Consider the following 15079-nt stretch of genomic DNA (forward strand, 5'->3'; position numbering starts at 1 on the left):
GTTGGCTGAACGCCGCCACTGCCATGCACTGGAGGCGTCTGAGAGCAGGAAGCCGACTTGCACTTGTGGGGGATGGCGATCCTGTGGATTCGATTCTTTTCACCCGCCCATCCGGGGAGGGGCGCTAGGAAACAGTAGCGGTGGAGAGTTCCTGGCTTGGCGAAAGGCAAGATTTCTTAGTTTGGCCCAGTGGCCCCTGAATCTGGAGTGATAATAAATCCCTGGTTTCCCAATAAACCGTGGGATCTTCAGGTCTCCATTTTTCCATCTCAGTGTTCTCATCCAAAGAACAGGCCCTGTTGTAGGAACCCATGTGAGCCGTGGCATATAGAGGCAGCTCTTTTTAATATGCTTTGCCCCTGGAAAACAGCATGCCGCGGCTGGGAATTACAGAATCCGAGAACTGGAGTATTAATAATAAATATTTGAAATGCCCATTACCTAATAACTGGATGAACTAAATGTGATCTATCCATACAATGAAATATTGTTTAGTCATGAAAAGAAGTCAAGTAGTGGTGTCGCATCATGCTGCGACATAGATGAATCTTTTAAAAAAATTTTTTAAATATATTTTTATTGATTTCAGAGAAGAATGGAGTGGGCAAGAGATAGAAACATCAATGATGAGAGAGAATCATTGATTGGCTGCCTCCCACACTGGGGATCGAGCCTGCAACCCCGGGCATATGCCCTTGGCCAGAATTGAAACCGGGAGGCTCTGTCCGCTGAGCCAAACCGGCCAGGGCAACATAAATGAATCTTGAAGACATTGTGCTAAGAAGCCACACACAAAAGGCCATATCTAATTCAATTTATAAGAAATTCCCAGACTAGGCAAGCTTAAAGACACAGAAAGCAAATTAGTGGTTACCAGAGGCCCACGGTGGTAGTGGTGGGGGCATTGGGTTTGACTGCTAACAGGTACAGGGTTACTTTTGGGGGTGATGGAAATGTTCTTGAGTGCTTTTTCTGGGTAAAGTCCCACCTTCACTGAAGTGCATTATTTTTGTGACTCTCCACAACCTGAGGTAGACACTCAGGTCATCCCTATGGGCCACATTAATGTAGCACTTTTGTAAGGCTCCATTTAAACACTTACCTGTACTAACTTAAAAATTATAGGCGCCACAATCCCATTCTGAAGAGATTAGGAAGCAGGTACAGAGGTCAGGCAACCTCACATGCAGGCCTGGCTGTGGCACTCCTGATGGAGATTCTGGGGGAGGGGATTTGACAGCAGGCCCTGCCACACCTGATGCCCTAAGCTTGCTGAGCTTGCCCTCCCTGCCCTCCAGCCCCAGCTGTGGCCCAGGGTTTCAGAGGCCTATTCTCTTAGCTGCAGTATTTGGACATCTTGTCTCTACACCTTACCTCTTTTGTTCCCCTTAATTAGTGTGTGCCTTTCTCGTTCCCAGTGAGGGCCTCTAAAGGGCCTTTTCATCTTTGTACCCCTCCCTAGCACAGAGCTTTGCCCTTGGTGAATGCTACGTTGATATTATTAAATTAAAAATGTTATGGGGAGTTATGAAGGTGATGTTTGCCTTCGGTGTGTGTGTGTGGCCAGTTTCCCTGTTCTCTGGTCAAAATCCATCCCTCAAGAGACAAACTTGCTCACTAAAACGGAAACAACCAACGAGCCCTGCAACACACTGCATTCTGATTCTATTCACATCATCTTACAACAAAGGTAGCTGCCTTAACAATTTCTTTCTTTTTTCATTTATTTGATCTATTTAATTTTCAAATCATACCTTAAAATGGCACTTGGTCATTGAGACTTGCTAATAGGATTATTTTGTTTGGTGAGTTCTTTTATAAGCAAATGTTTCAGTATTGAGCTATAACATTATAAAACCTGTATTAAAAATTACATAAAACTTAAAAGACCACCAAAACCGGTTTGGCTCAGTGGATAGAGCGTTGGCCTGAGGACTGAGGGGTCCCAGGTTCGATTCCGGTCAAGGGCATGTACCTGGGCTGCGGGCACATCCCCAGTAGGAGATGTGCAGGAGGCAGCTGATCGATGTTTCTCTCTCATCGATGTTTCTAACTCTCTATCTCTCTCCCTTCCTGTCTGTAAAAAATCAATAAAATATATTTTAAAAACAAACAAACAAAAAAAACTTAAAAGACCCCGTCCTCCAGCTGGAAGATGAAAGATGGGTAATGCTTGAGTTTTCACAAAGGGATCTAAGTAACATACATGAGCTACAAGCTGATACTCTGAAATAGAATTATGGGAGATATTCACATCAGATCATCAAATTAATGCTGGGGTCAAATCTCCAATTCCTAAATGCCAACACATGATGACAAAAAAAGACTTATTTTCCTTTTGGGGGGTTAGCTGTTTTTAGTCAACATTTATTATTTTTGAATAGTTTACTGATATTTCACAGAGGGAGAGGGAGAGAGAAACATTGATGTGAGAGTGTAATATGATCAGCTGCTTCCTGTATACCACCAGGGATAGAATGTGCACCTTGGGCATGTGCCCTGACCGGAAACCAAACTGGCAAACTTTTGGTGCACAAGACAACACCCAACCAACTGAGCCACACCGGCCAGGGCAGTAAGCGTATTTTTTAAAAAATTAACTGCCTAATACATATTGTACTATCTTTTTACATGTTTGGCTACAAACTCTTTGATTACTTTATTTTTAAAATATTTATTTTAGAGAGAAAGAAGATGGAGAGGAGGAGGAAAGAGAGAGAGAGAAAGAGAAACTCATCTATTCCCTGTTCCATTCACCTATGCAATCTATGCATTCATTGGTTGATTCTTGTTGACTAGGGATAAAATCCATAACCTTGACATATTGGGACAACACTCTAACCAAATGAGCTACCCAGCTCTTTCATTACTTCTTGATATAATAATTGTATATCATTTTTATAGAAAGAGAATAGAAAGCCTAATCTTTCCTCAAGCAAGTAGAAATTTGCTTTGTATTATTGATAGTTTAGAAAATTCTTTTTCATCTTCAAATCACATTTTACTATTGGAAAAGTCATATACATTTTTAGGATTGTTGTCAAATCACAATTTATTTTTTAAAGAAATCTCAAAACATGTTATAGCACATTCAGTAGTAAAGATCTACCAGTGACACACACATTAAGAATTAGGTTTCTAGTTGGGCCGATTAAAACCTGTATACCTGGAAACGTAGTTGGCTGGCTTAATGGAGCTCTGAAGAGTCAAAGCAATATATAAAAAGTGAGTTTTAAAACATCACAGAGTTTTTAAGACAGACTTAATTTTTCATGATTTTCCCAAAGCCAGTCATGGTATTTATTTAACTTATGGTCTTCAGGGTGTACCTGTAAGAAATGAGACAGAGGCCTTATATAAGTTAGTCAGAAATACATTTATAAAATTGACTTTTTAAAGATATGGTAGGAGAACATACATTATGATAATATACCTGGAAATCATAACCTTTAACCTAACTGGATTCACAAATGTTTAAAATGATATCTTACATTCAGGTAATACTTTACAGTATATAAAGTACTCACCAATTTAGTACTGATCTTCACCAGAACCTGGGGCATGAAGTAGTGATAACATGACCAAGGAAGAATACACCATTTTCCAGTAGGAGGTTATTGACTCAGAGTTAAATGAATTGCTCAGGTCACAATAAATGATGGAGCAGGGATGGGCTTAGCCAGACAGACCTACTAGCTGATCACAGACTAAGAAAGCAGTGTAGCAGGCTACCTGGCAGTGCCTAACAGCCAGTACACACCCACATGCCCATGTGCTAGGCAAACTAAATAGAATGGGCAGCTGAAGTAGGATCCAGTTACCACAAAAATAGTTTGAGACTATTAGGAGAAACCCTAGTAGCATTCCAAGCTCAAACCTGCCTGCTTTCCTGTGGTGTACTTTTAAAGACTCGTAGGATTGCGACAGGAAGAAAATTATATCAGGCTTAGAAACATTATATGAATGTAATGACAGGAACAGGGCCAAATGACAAACTGTTGGAGGTCAGTCAGAGGTCACACCAAAGAGTCTTTATGGTCTTGGGAGTGTCTATGGATCCTCTCCTTGCTGCCAATAACTGCATGCCACCCACTGCCCCTCAAGTTTGGAACTATAATAGCACGCCTGTCCAAGAAATAGTTTTAGCCATAATAGTGGACTTATTTTGTCTCAGAAACAAGAGATGTTCTGCTGCCAGTGGACCTCACCTGCTTCCACTCATTGATGCAAAAAATTCGGTAGGAGTCATTGCCGTATTTGCCAATCCCATGAAGCTCAATTGGGTATCTCCACTGCTTCGTCAGATACTCATCTGAGAATATAACAGCCCACATATCAGACCAGGCTCTAGAAAGATACTTTCCCCAAATGTGTGGTAATGGAGGACTGGATGGGAGAATAGCAGAAAGGGACAGGGAAGAATCTTTCCTAACAACCCCAGTTGTGACTGCTCTTTCTCCTGAGTTCCAGAAGCATCTGTCTGAATATCTCACCTGCCACTTACTGACCATTATTATTTTGCTAACCCAAAGATGTATTGTCCTGAGGGCTTCTTGCTTCAATGACTTCTTCCTCTAATTATGCTCACATGGTTGGGCAAAGATTTATTGCATGGGTTGATGGGTGACTGTGGTTTGGGGTAAGTGAACTGTTTTTAAATGCCTTTGGTGCTTGAGCTGAATGACTTCTATTAATGTAGCATCCGTGGACATAAAAGTTTAAGGTGTGGCTTTCTTATAGAGGCACAGTTTATGTTTTTCTGTTGGGTATATGGGAAATTACCTGAGAACTTGATAATGGTTTTTGCTCGAAGTTCGTAGAGACCAATAGGTTTAAGAAGTTCTGACACATCTCTCCAGTCTGCAGCTCTTGCTACCTCAGCTGAAGGATACTTCTCCAGAAACTCCCAAAGCACAGGAATTGCCATTTTACCTGGATGTAAAGATAACTATGATTACAAGCCTCCAGACGGGCTAGTTTATGTTCAGGTACTTCCTCAACTAGAAATCTCATCTAGAGCCTTTTTAAAAAAAATACCATTATTGAGAAGTCATTACCTAAACTAATAACCACTTTCAGAGTGAAAAACCAACACCAATAATCTATTTGGTTAACAGTCCAGATTATGCTGAAACCTGACTCTACATAATATAGGGGTGGGCAAAAGTAGTTGTATCAGAAACAGTTTATTCTTGTATTCTTATTTACTAACTAGAGGCCCAGTGTACGAAATTTGTGCCTGGGTACAGTCCCTAGGCCTGGCCAGCGATTGAAGTGTGAGCATCTAGCATGGAAGGGCAGATCCCAGCTGACCTCTGATCCCTGGGCAGCACCTGGGCCCCTAGGCCCCCATGTGCCCCCCTCTGCCTGAGTCACGGCGCCTGAGTTCCCATGCAGAGATGCGGTGGGTGCAGCGTGGGCCTTTGGGCTGCAGCGTGGGCCTCTGGACTGCCTGGTGGCGCCACAGGGAAGCCGGGCAGGCAGTGCGCTCTCTCCCAGCCAGCTTTGCAGATCAGCTCCTGCGTGAACCCATGGGGAGCCTGACTGGCCTGTGGTCCCAGAGGCTGCAGCCCTGCTCACCAGAAGATGCTGCACGGGTGTGGGGCGGCTTCCTTGTGGGCACCTGGTACCTGAGCGCGGGGTGGGAGGTGTGGGGGGAGGAGGGTTGGGGAGTTGGGGTTCCTGGGTGTGTGCGTGAGCCCTGGTGTTCCAGGGGAGGGCAGCAGGGGGAGTGAGAGCAAGCTCGGTGGACACCCCGCATTCTCACAACACATCCATCTCTGTCACCCCTGCCCCCCTGGTAGCTGGTGAGAGGTCGCAGCCACTGCCCAGGCTCTGTGTCACCGATGCCCGCCTTGTTTTGCACCACCCCCTGGTGGTCAGCGCACGTCATAGCAAGTGGTCAAACTCCTGGTCAAAGGACAGTCAGAGGGGACAATTTGCATATTAGGCTTTTATTATATAAGACTTATTGTATGAGTTATTTGTAAACCTACTTTTGCCCACACCTGTATTAGTTTTTACATAATCAAAGCATCAGATAAATAGTGTAAAAGCATATAGAACAGAAGGTGTCAATGACATTAAAAAAAGCATTCAATGTCCTAACTGGTTTGGCTCAGTGGATAGAGTGTCGGCCTGTGGACTCAGGGGTTCCAGGTTCGATTCCAGCCAAGGACATGTCCCTTGGTTGCGGGCACATACCTAGTAGGAAGTGTGCAGGAGGCAGCTGATTGATGTTTCTCTCTCATCGATGTTTCTAACTATCCCTCTCCCTTTCTCTCTGTAAAAAATTAATATATTTAAAACAAAACAAAACAAAAAGCATTCAATGAAAAATGCTTTTATACATGACTAAGGATGAAGGGATGTTACGTGATTGATTTTCATTGATGACCAAAACTAATCTGAAAGTAGAAAATAAATGACAATCTGCTCCTTAGTGCTATAAAGGCTCATCTAACATTCTCATGGTGAAGAGCTTGAGGGCTGAAAGGGGAAGGCCTTTATCTGGGGTCACACAGACTCAAAATCAAACTGGAACACAGGCTTCCCGATCAATTCAGTGCTCTTTCTCATCACACTGTCTCTAATAAGGTACAGGTTACAATAATCCACAAACCTGAGGTGCGATTGAGAAATATCGTCGCGATGAGGAGCTTCCATGGATCGTGAAAAAGTGTTTCCTGGACAAGATTAAAAGGTGACCGAGGAGGTGTCCACTTCTTAAAGGCTTTGCGACGTGGGGGGCTAAGAGCTGAACAAACACACTGCATCAGAGTTGGATATCTGAAATAGATTTAAAATCTGATTTTCTGATTGGGAAAGGATACCTTCTTTGTTGTATTTGCTGGAAAAATATAGGCTTGTTTTCCTTTTCTCTATTTGTGTCCGTGGGATGGTGTCTTCTGAAAAGGAAGAGTGAACGTTGGTTATAAAATCTATGGTTTAGCCTAAAGAAATATTTAGGAATGCAAATAATAATAATAACAACCACAATAAAAACTACTATTATAAAGCATTAGGTGTTTGCCAGGCAGTATGCTAAACACTTTACAAAAATTAATCAATTTAATCCTACAAATGACCTATGAGTTAAAGGACTATTTAATCTCCACTCTATAGATACGGAAATTGAGGTACAGAGAAGCTGAATAACTTGCCCAAGGTTAAGTAAGTAGTAGAGTTGAAATTCAAATCCAGGTAGTCTGACTCCTGATTTCAGGCCTTTAACGACTCTGTTACATTAGTTCTCTATAACTTATGATCCGAGTTCATAGTATTGAAACATTGGAAATAATATGGAATATTTTAAATTATGACACTTTTGTACAATGTGGTCATTAAAATATTTTTTTTTTTTTTAAATATATTTTATTGATTTTTTACAGAGAGGAAGGGAGAGAGATAGAGAGCTAGAAACATCGATGAGAGAGAAACATCGATCAGCTGCCTCCTGCACATCTCCCACTGGAGATGTGCCCGCAACCCAGGTACATGCCCTTGACCGGAATCGAACCTGGGACCTTTCAGTCCGCAGGCCGACGCTCTATCCACTGAGCCAAACCGGTTTTGGCCATTAAAATATTTTTGAGAATATGTCATGAAGATTTTCTTACATCTTTAACTTTCACGTGAAAAAAAAGCAATATTTTACATGTGACCCCAATTTAATTTTAAAAAGTATATAATACATACACACACACACACACACACACACACACACACACATACATAATTTACAGACATTAGAATAAAATAAACCAAAATGGTATAATGGTAATTTTTCTTTCCTTCTTTAATTTTCTAAAAATTCTGCAGTGAACATTTTTACACTTGCCAAAAAAAAGGGGGGGGGGAGGATATAGACCAAACAGAACCTGTAGAAAAACCTACGACCACTATCTACTGGGAAGTTCAGTTAATTTACCAAAGACTATTTGACAAGTGTTATCAGGCTTCCCATTTCAAAAAATCATCACATTTAAAACTCCCTTTAGCCATAGCCTTTAAATTTGAATGTCAGTTAATACTACCTTGTATTTGCATAGCGTGAAGCCATCTTTTTCACTTCTCATTTTACTTTACAATATTCTTGATATGAAAAACAGCACTAGTAAGGGTTACTACCTCCATTTTACAGATGATGAAACTATGACTTAGAAATTAAGCAACCATTCCAAAATGACAGTGAGACTAACTGGAGACTGGGCCAAGTATCCCAGTTTTCAGATCATTAATTTAGGGTTTTTTGCCTTTCTAGTTTAAACAGGTAAAGCCTAGTAAAAAGTAAAAAAAAAAGTTAGAGGTTTAAGAAACTCAAAGTCTTTAAAGAACAGACGTGAAGAATTCTTACGCAGGTCCTAGGTATATTTGGCCATCTTCTGTTAAAGGTGGAAAAGTTCCAGATATCGCAAAGACATAAAATCATGAGTGGGCCTGACAACAGGAATAAAGTCTAATCCCCTGCTCCACCAATTTGTCCAGGCTGTCTCCTGCAGCGTTTAAGTAAAATGACTATTGTTCTTTAAAGGAGTTATTCATTATATCATAATGGCATAATGAATAACTAATATCAGGGTGCTCAAATGGTCTCCTTTTTATTTCTTATTCACTGAGGTATTATAAAGGCAAAAGTCCTCAGCTCTAAACTCTGTATTACGAATAGATGAACTATGTAAGTACAGTTTTGAATTATTTAGAGCTCTAAAACAGTTTAGAGAAGCATTACATCATCATAGATGATAAAAATGACTATGATATATACAAAACTGAATTAGAAGTCACACATCTGTAATAAGTATTCCCAGCCCGTTTATATATCAAAGCAGTCTTCCTTTTCCATGTGAAGCCTTTTCATTTCCCTCAAGTTGTAAGATTACTGGCTGGGAATATGGGAAGAAGGGAAAGCACTGTCCAGAGTCCGAGCAGCTGCACCAGGGAGAAATGTTAGCAGCTGTTAATGGCACAGTTCTCCTTTACTAGGGGCATCAAGGCAGTAGCCAGCTAATTCCCTCTGCCATAGGAAGGGGTTTGAAGATCAGTTAGACAAGGTACTAGGATCAATTGGTAGAATGTATCTGATTTTTGGCCCAACTTCTTCATTCTACTCCCACATCTTAACCGGTTACAGGCATGAAATATAGTATCCAGGAATATAAACTGCCTCATCACATTTTTAATGGCACTTTAAATGCACTGAGTACCTTGACATATTTTCACAGAAGTGGAATCTTTCTCAGTTTGTGAGCAGTTGCTGTCCGTTTCAGAGCCACATTCTAAACTGTCAACATGCAAAGGTTCCTTCCTTTCCCCAACTTCTACTTTTGTTATTTCCTCAGATTCTAAAAAGGTATTCTCACACCTGTGTTCTGCTTCTTTGGTCGAACATAATTTGTTTATGATGCCAGAAGTTATTTGTTCAAAACTAAAATTTGATCCCGAACTCAATGATTTTTCTTTTACAAGTTTCTTTTCTTCCTTGGTCACAATGATGGTCTTGTTGCTTGCTCTGGAATCAGAAATGCATAAAGTTCTATCAAGCTGACTTTCTTGTGCAACAGGTTCACTTTCAGCTTCTGCCTTATTATGTACAGATTCTCTTTTTCTCTTACTTTGAACAGGATCTGGAAAACTCTTCAGGCACCCTGTTTTAGTTTTCTTAATTTGAATTCCTTTCAAAGTAGTCATCTTCCCTTTGGACTTCCTAACCTTTCTGGAGTCAACATCATTAACACCGTCACCTTCTTTCAAAAGCAAATGCATGGAAGTGAAGTCAGATAGTTCCCTGCTATCTTGGGATTCCAAACTACCACCTGGCAGAGGAAACACATCTTTTTTCCACCTGCTTCTTGTCCTGAGGTTCCGGTTTGAAATGCTACTTTCATTTTGCAGTTGGGATGTCAGAGCTGCCGTGCTGCAGTCTTTATATTTTGACTTGATGCCCCTTTTAGACAGTACAGTAAAATCAAAGTCCTCTGGTTTAAGAGACGTCTCTTCATTTTTGTGAAGATAATTAGCAAGTGAACTTTTGGATCTGAACTTCAGTCCTTGTGGGCTAAAAATGATATTAAAAGAAACATTGATAGTAAATAAAAGCGACTTTTAAAAAGAATTAGACCACATTTCAGATGCTTAATTAATAATTTCCAAATGTTGCCAGGGGTATTTGTCACTTAAAATAAAAATATTGATAAAATGGTATTTTTAAATAGTTTCCTCAATGAGGAGAATATGATTCTATAAAATAATTTTACAAATATAACTTAAGTGCAACTTTATCATTAACCATTCACAGTAGGAGAAAATGTATGTACTTGTCCCTAAATGACCTGATAAAACTAACCAGTGACACTGAAGGAATAGAATCCATAATGGTTTTATGGTAATACTAGAAACAAATCACGATACCTGCTATGCTTTCCCACTACCTGTTTAAACAAAGTTATTTGGCTGCACTATCTTTACCATTTTGCATGCTCACCTGATAAAATATACATCATATCTTCCGGCTGTTTTTCCAGATAACCTTTGCTTCACAACTATCTCCCATCCACATGGGACAGGCTTATGGCATTCTGTCATTTCAGCACCACCACTCTGAGCAGAAGCAATGGGTTCTTGCAGCAAGGGATTGCACTCACTGCTGCTGCTTATCACCATTTGTTTTTCATCTTCTATTCTTTCTGATCCCAGAACATTTTCCTTGCTAAAAAAAACAAAAAGTACAAATGATTAGCTTATTTAAAATTGATTTTATTCTGCTTATTCAGTTTAAATCTATGACAGAGCAGGAACCACATGGTCTATTTGGATTGTGGGAGAGATTAAAATCCGTATGGACCAGTCTTATGCTATGGGAATATCCTTCTGCCATCCACTGTCTTCCTGTCTCCAACGTGGGTTAAAAAGGGTTGAAAATCTCTACACAATGAAAAGCTCAAGCTATCTGCTAGAAACTTTTTTAAATTAATCATTCAATAGAGCTATTATAAAGACTTCTGGTGACACTGGCATAATTTTAAAAATACGAACCAAATGCTGAGCTCAAGTTAGGATCAACAGACCTGCTTAAATGAGTCAGTGAAGAACCCTCCTCTTCCCCAAATAAGTGAGGTAAAAATGTTACGTAGACATGCATTTTTTCTTGGGGAGAGTATCACTTTCATCAGATTACTTACCAAAAGGTAACTTATGACACAGATTTTTCAAGTCTCTTTCATTCTTGAGCCTCATAATCTTATGAGGTAGGTTGGATAAAGATTACTCTAATTTTATTGATAAAATTTGAGTGACGGGAAGATTGTTATTTGCAGAGCTGATATCAGAAACCAGGTCTACTAAATCTAATACTACTCCCCCTGTACTATTATTGAAAAACTTCAGTAGAGTATATCCTAATCACTAAATCACACATTTCAAAAACTGAATGGGTATAATGATGTCTAATACAACTTCCTTTCTAGAAATAGGGAAACTAAAGAGCTAGTGACTAACGAAAATTATAATCAAGGTCTTCTGACGTAATTTGGGGCCATATAATTTTGGGAAGCTCAGTGGATCTTGAGAAATTACAGAGTTCACAATTTTAGAGATAAGGAGACTGAAATCTGGTGAAAAGAGTACACAATTTAAAGTCAACATACTGGGTTCAAATCCCAGCTCTGCCATTGACTCGCTGCAGGTCCAAGAACAAGTTGCTTAACCTCTCAGTCTCCTTTCCTCATCTGTAAAAAGGAGGTAATACCTTTGAAGGTACTTCTGAGGATTTCATTTCCAAAGAAAAGTAACTCATCTTAGCCCCAGATTGCACATACTCAAGTGCTCAATACATGTCTGTAGCTTCCTTACTGCTCACAGGACCCATTTTTGGGGCGCTCTTGGCTGCTTAACATGACATCTCCTTCCTAGGATCCTCCTACTCAGTAGACGTCTCCTGGTACCAATCCCTGCTCCTCCCAGCCCTCTCGGCATTTTGGGGTGAGGAAGTCGGGGGCACCCCAGGGCTGACCCCACTGGAAGAGTACTGAGTTCCAGCCTTAATTCCTAGGAAGGAGCCCTTGAGCCTCGAGGTCCCTGTGGACTCCCGGGAGGCCCACCCACCTCTACTCCCCCGCTCCCACGTTACAAGTGGTGAAACTGAGACCCGGAAGCGGACAAGGACTTGCCGGAGGTCCCACGGCCGGTCTGGGGCTGGGCTCTCACTAGCGGTGACGGAGGGAGCAGCTCCACTGTCTCCCAGGCTCGGACTCTCCATCCCGGCCGTGCCCCTCCAGCGGACTCCGGCTGCACCAGCGGGCCAACAGGGAGCGACGCCCAGGGCGTGGAGCAGAGTAAGATGTGAAAATTCCTCCGGCTCAGAATGCTTGGCTGGAACCTAAAGCTGAGGGCGGTAAAAACCTGTCAAACTCCATAGCCGCTTTCCGGCCGCCCACTCTGCCTCAGCTAGTTCCACCGCTCGGCCAATGAAGTTCTCTGTCGAGGGAGACGCACCGCCCTCCGCCCATTCTGACCAATCGAGCGCGCCCCAGTTGCGCAGACTCCTGCTGGGCTCCAGTTCCTTCCCCGCTTTTGCCCCTTTACAAGCCCTCCTTTGCAGACATGCGCACTCGGAACGCTGCGCGCGCGTAGCTCACTGCGCATGTGCGTTGTCAACGGTAACTCAGGTAGCCGAAGTGGCGGGCGGCGAGGGCCGAGTTGCTGAGGCGGGGAGGAGGGGCCCGAGGCGTGAGGGAAGGCGCGATGAGGGCCGTCTTGACGTGGAGAGATAAAGCCGAACAGTGGTGAGGAGCGGAGCATTCCGGGAGGAACGGGAGGCCTAGCCCCGGCGGGGATGGCGGTAGCCTTTGCTAGAACTCCTGTGGTTGCCAGGGGCAACGGGCCGGCGGCCTAGACTGAGGGCGCTGAACCCCGGGACTGGGTGGCTGCGAGGTCGCTCCCCGACCCCTTTGCAGATGGAGAAACTGAGGCTTGGAGAAGGGGCAGAGGAATGTACACGTATCACAATTTGGCCTTTTGCCCATTACGGCCTGGGCTCCTTTTTCATCCATGACATGTTTCTCCAACTTACTTGCCTTATCCACATCTCTTATTTACTTGATGTTTTTCTCTAAATGGTCTCTCCTATGTTCGCCTAAATAGTATTACTTGCTATAAGAAGATAACTGTAAAACCTAAGTAAGGAGCCCTGACCGAGTTGCTCAGTGGGTTGGAGCGTCTGATACGCCAAAATAGTTGAAGGTTTGATTTCAGTTAGGCACATACCCAGGTTGCGGGCTCGATTCCCTATGGGAGGCAACCGATGTATGTCTCTTTCTCAATCTCAATCTCTCTCTCTCTCTCTCTCTCTCTCTCTCTCTCTCTCCCCTCCCTCAGTTGGTTGAGGGTGGTCCCATGCATCAGAAGGTCGCAGGATGGAGTCCTTCTCAGGGCACATGCCCAGGTTGAGAACTCCATCCCCAGTAGAGGGCGTGCATGAGGCAGCGAATTATGTTTCTCATATGAGGCGGCGAATCCATGTTTCTCTCTCATTGATGTTTCTATCTCTCCCTCTCTGAAATCAATAAAAATACATCTATTTTTAAAAAGCATATCGCCAGTGAGGATTTAATAAAACTTAAAGCGAGGAGAAACAGAACTGCCGGTGAGCTGTAGCTAGATACTGTTGCTATGGAGCCTTTAAGCCCGAGGTCTACTATCTCTAGAACTGGAGATTTAGCACGTATGGTCAGAGAGGTGCTTGAGATGAATAGCATCAAAGCCAGACGTTCCCCTGGGCTTAATTAGAAGGTTTGAAAGAGAATCAAAAGAGAATGACACTCTCACCTTGTGATTCTCTTATTTAATGCCCTATTCCATTTTTATCACCTAAATTCATCACACAGTGACACATTTTGGGAAATACTGACTTACTGGATAGTTCTCCTCACCCTGAGTTTTAAAATCTTCATGTAAACGATCTTTTCAGCTTCATTGTGAAGCCTCTGTTTTGGCCCTTGATATGATATTTGCCATTCCCTCTCAGTCTTTTCTTAGGCCTTTCTGTGTGGCATAAGTATGCCTTATTTCCTCATCTCCTCACCCTTAAACATCTTGTAGATGATTGCTCTGTTTTGTACTTTGCACTAGTAATAGCTAGCACCATGTGCCAGGCACTGGCTAAGGACATTCTATCTTGGATCTCATTGTCACCTTCCAGCAACCCTCTAATGTAGGTACTATAATTACCTCTATTTTACATATGAGGAGACTAAAGCACAGAGAGGGTAAAGAATTTGCCAAGCTCACACAGTGAATTAAGTGCCCGAGCCAGCATCCAAGCTCAGGTCTTCATTCCAAAGCTAATGCTTTTATCCACTACATTAATTTTTCTTTGTGTGTTAAAGGGTCTGCAAACTCAAATGCCTACAGGAGTCAGACAGGCAACATAAATGGGAGATGTTTGTGCGCCTCTTACACACAAGGAATTGTCTTCTCCTTAAGAGTGTTCTTCAATTCTACAACCCACTTGAAACACATAGCTTATCACTTCTACTCTTAATAGAGATTTGAGTTTTAAAAAATTCCTTTTTACTTTTCTCTTAACTCTATTATAAAAGTACCCACAGCACAAGATGATGATATCTGACAACTGAACATTTGGCTTTGATGTCAGAGAGTAATAGGGAGTGGCAAAGCGTGTGGCGAACTAGAGAGCTCATGCTCTGCCTGAAAGGCACAGCTGCTGTTCAGATCTGGCCAAATACCACCGGCAGGAATTGGCCTGCTGTGCTCAGAACTACCTCAGCATACAGCCCACAGGTGGCAGGTGCTTTGCACAAGGCTTGCCTATGCACAGATCTCTATCTTGTTTTGTAGGTGAGGACAAAAGCTCAGATAAGGTCAGCTCTTCTGGGCCCAGCTCCTCTTTACTTTTCACTTTTTCACTGTATCGCCCCAGTTCTCCCCAGTGAGAAATGCGCCAAGTACATTTTCCCCTGGAAGCAGAGAAAGAAAGCCCGAGAAACAGGAAGACCCAGTCTGTTACCATGTAACAGTGAGGAAACTGAGGCCTGCCTGGGGGCCCCTGCCCGCGCCCCCC

The 15079-nt window shown here is 42.4% G+C and overlaps 2 protein-coding genes across 4 annotated transcripts in view; one reads left to right on the forward strand and one right to left on the reverse strand.

Moving 5' to 3' along the window:
- Nucleotides 1-3025: 3025 nt before the first annotated feature.
- MBD4 (methyl-CpG binding domain 4 DNA glycosylase) lies at nt 3026-12445 on the reverse strand. 2 transcript variants are annotated; one of them, XM_006758297.2, is made up of 8 exons: nt 12168-12445; nt 10484-10708; nt 9207-10057; nt 6834-6908; nt 6623-6757; nt 4783-4932; nt 4209-4312; nt 3026-3329 (listed from the first exon to the last, which is right to left on the reverse strand). In XM_006758297.2, exons 1-8 carry the CDS (start codon nt 12254-12256, stop codon nt 3252-3254), a joined length of 1707 nt encoding a protein of 568 aa, XP_006758360.1. In that variant the 5' UTR covers nt 12257-12445; the 3' UTR covers nt 3026-3251. The 2 variants fall into 2 exon arrangements, with proteins under 2 accessions (XP_006758360.1, XP_015415877.1); XM_015560391.1 differs by having other exon boundaries at nt 12103-12177.
- A 205-nt stretch (nt 12446-12650) lies between these two features.
- The window catches only part of IFT122 (intraflagellar transport 122), a 69182-nt gene continuing 66753 nt past the window's right edge, over nt 12651-15079 (forward strand). Inside the window, exon 1 of one of the 2 annotated variants that reach the window (XM_006758298.2) lies at nt 12651-12782. In XM_006758298.2, coding sequence (XP_006758361.1) covers nt 12742-12782 — 41 coding nt within the window. In that variant the 5' untranslated portion in view covers nt 12651-12741. The remainder of the gene's footprint in view (nt 12783-15079) is intronic. The other variant, XM_006758299.2, reaches the window with a different exon arrangement.

Source organism: Myotis davidii, unplaced genomic scaffold, assembly GCF_000327345.1.
Source record: "Myotis davidii unplaced genomic scaffold, ASM32734v1 scaffold73, whole genome shotgun sequence".
Classification (NCBI taxonomy): Eukaryota; Metazoa; Chordata; class Mammalia; order Chiroptera; family Vespertilionidae; genus Myotis; species Myotis davidii.

Coding starts and splice junctions, on each gene's coding strand:
- MBD4 (XM_006758297.2), bottom strand. CDS start 12,256: ATGGAGAGTCCGAGCCTGGGAGACAGTGGAGCTGCTCCCTCCGTCACC. Junction 6,758..6,833: donor CAGCAAATACAACAAAGAAG/GTATCCTTTCCC, acceptor GTGTTTGTTCAG/CTCTTAGCCCCCCACGTCGC. Junction 4,933..6,622: donor ATTTCTCAATCGCACCTCAG/GTTTGTGGATTA, acceptor CTTTACATCCAG/GTAAAATGGCAATTCCTGTG.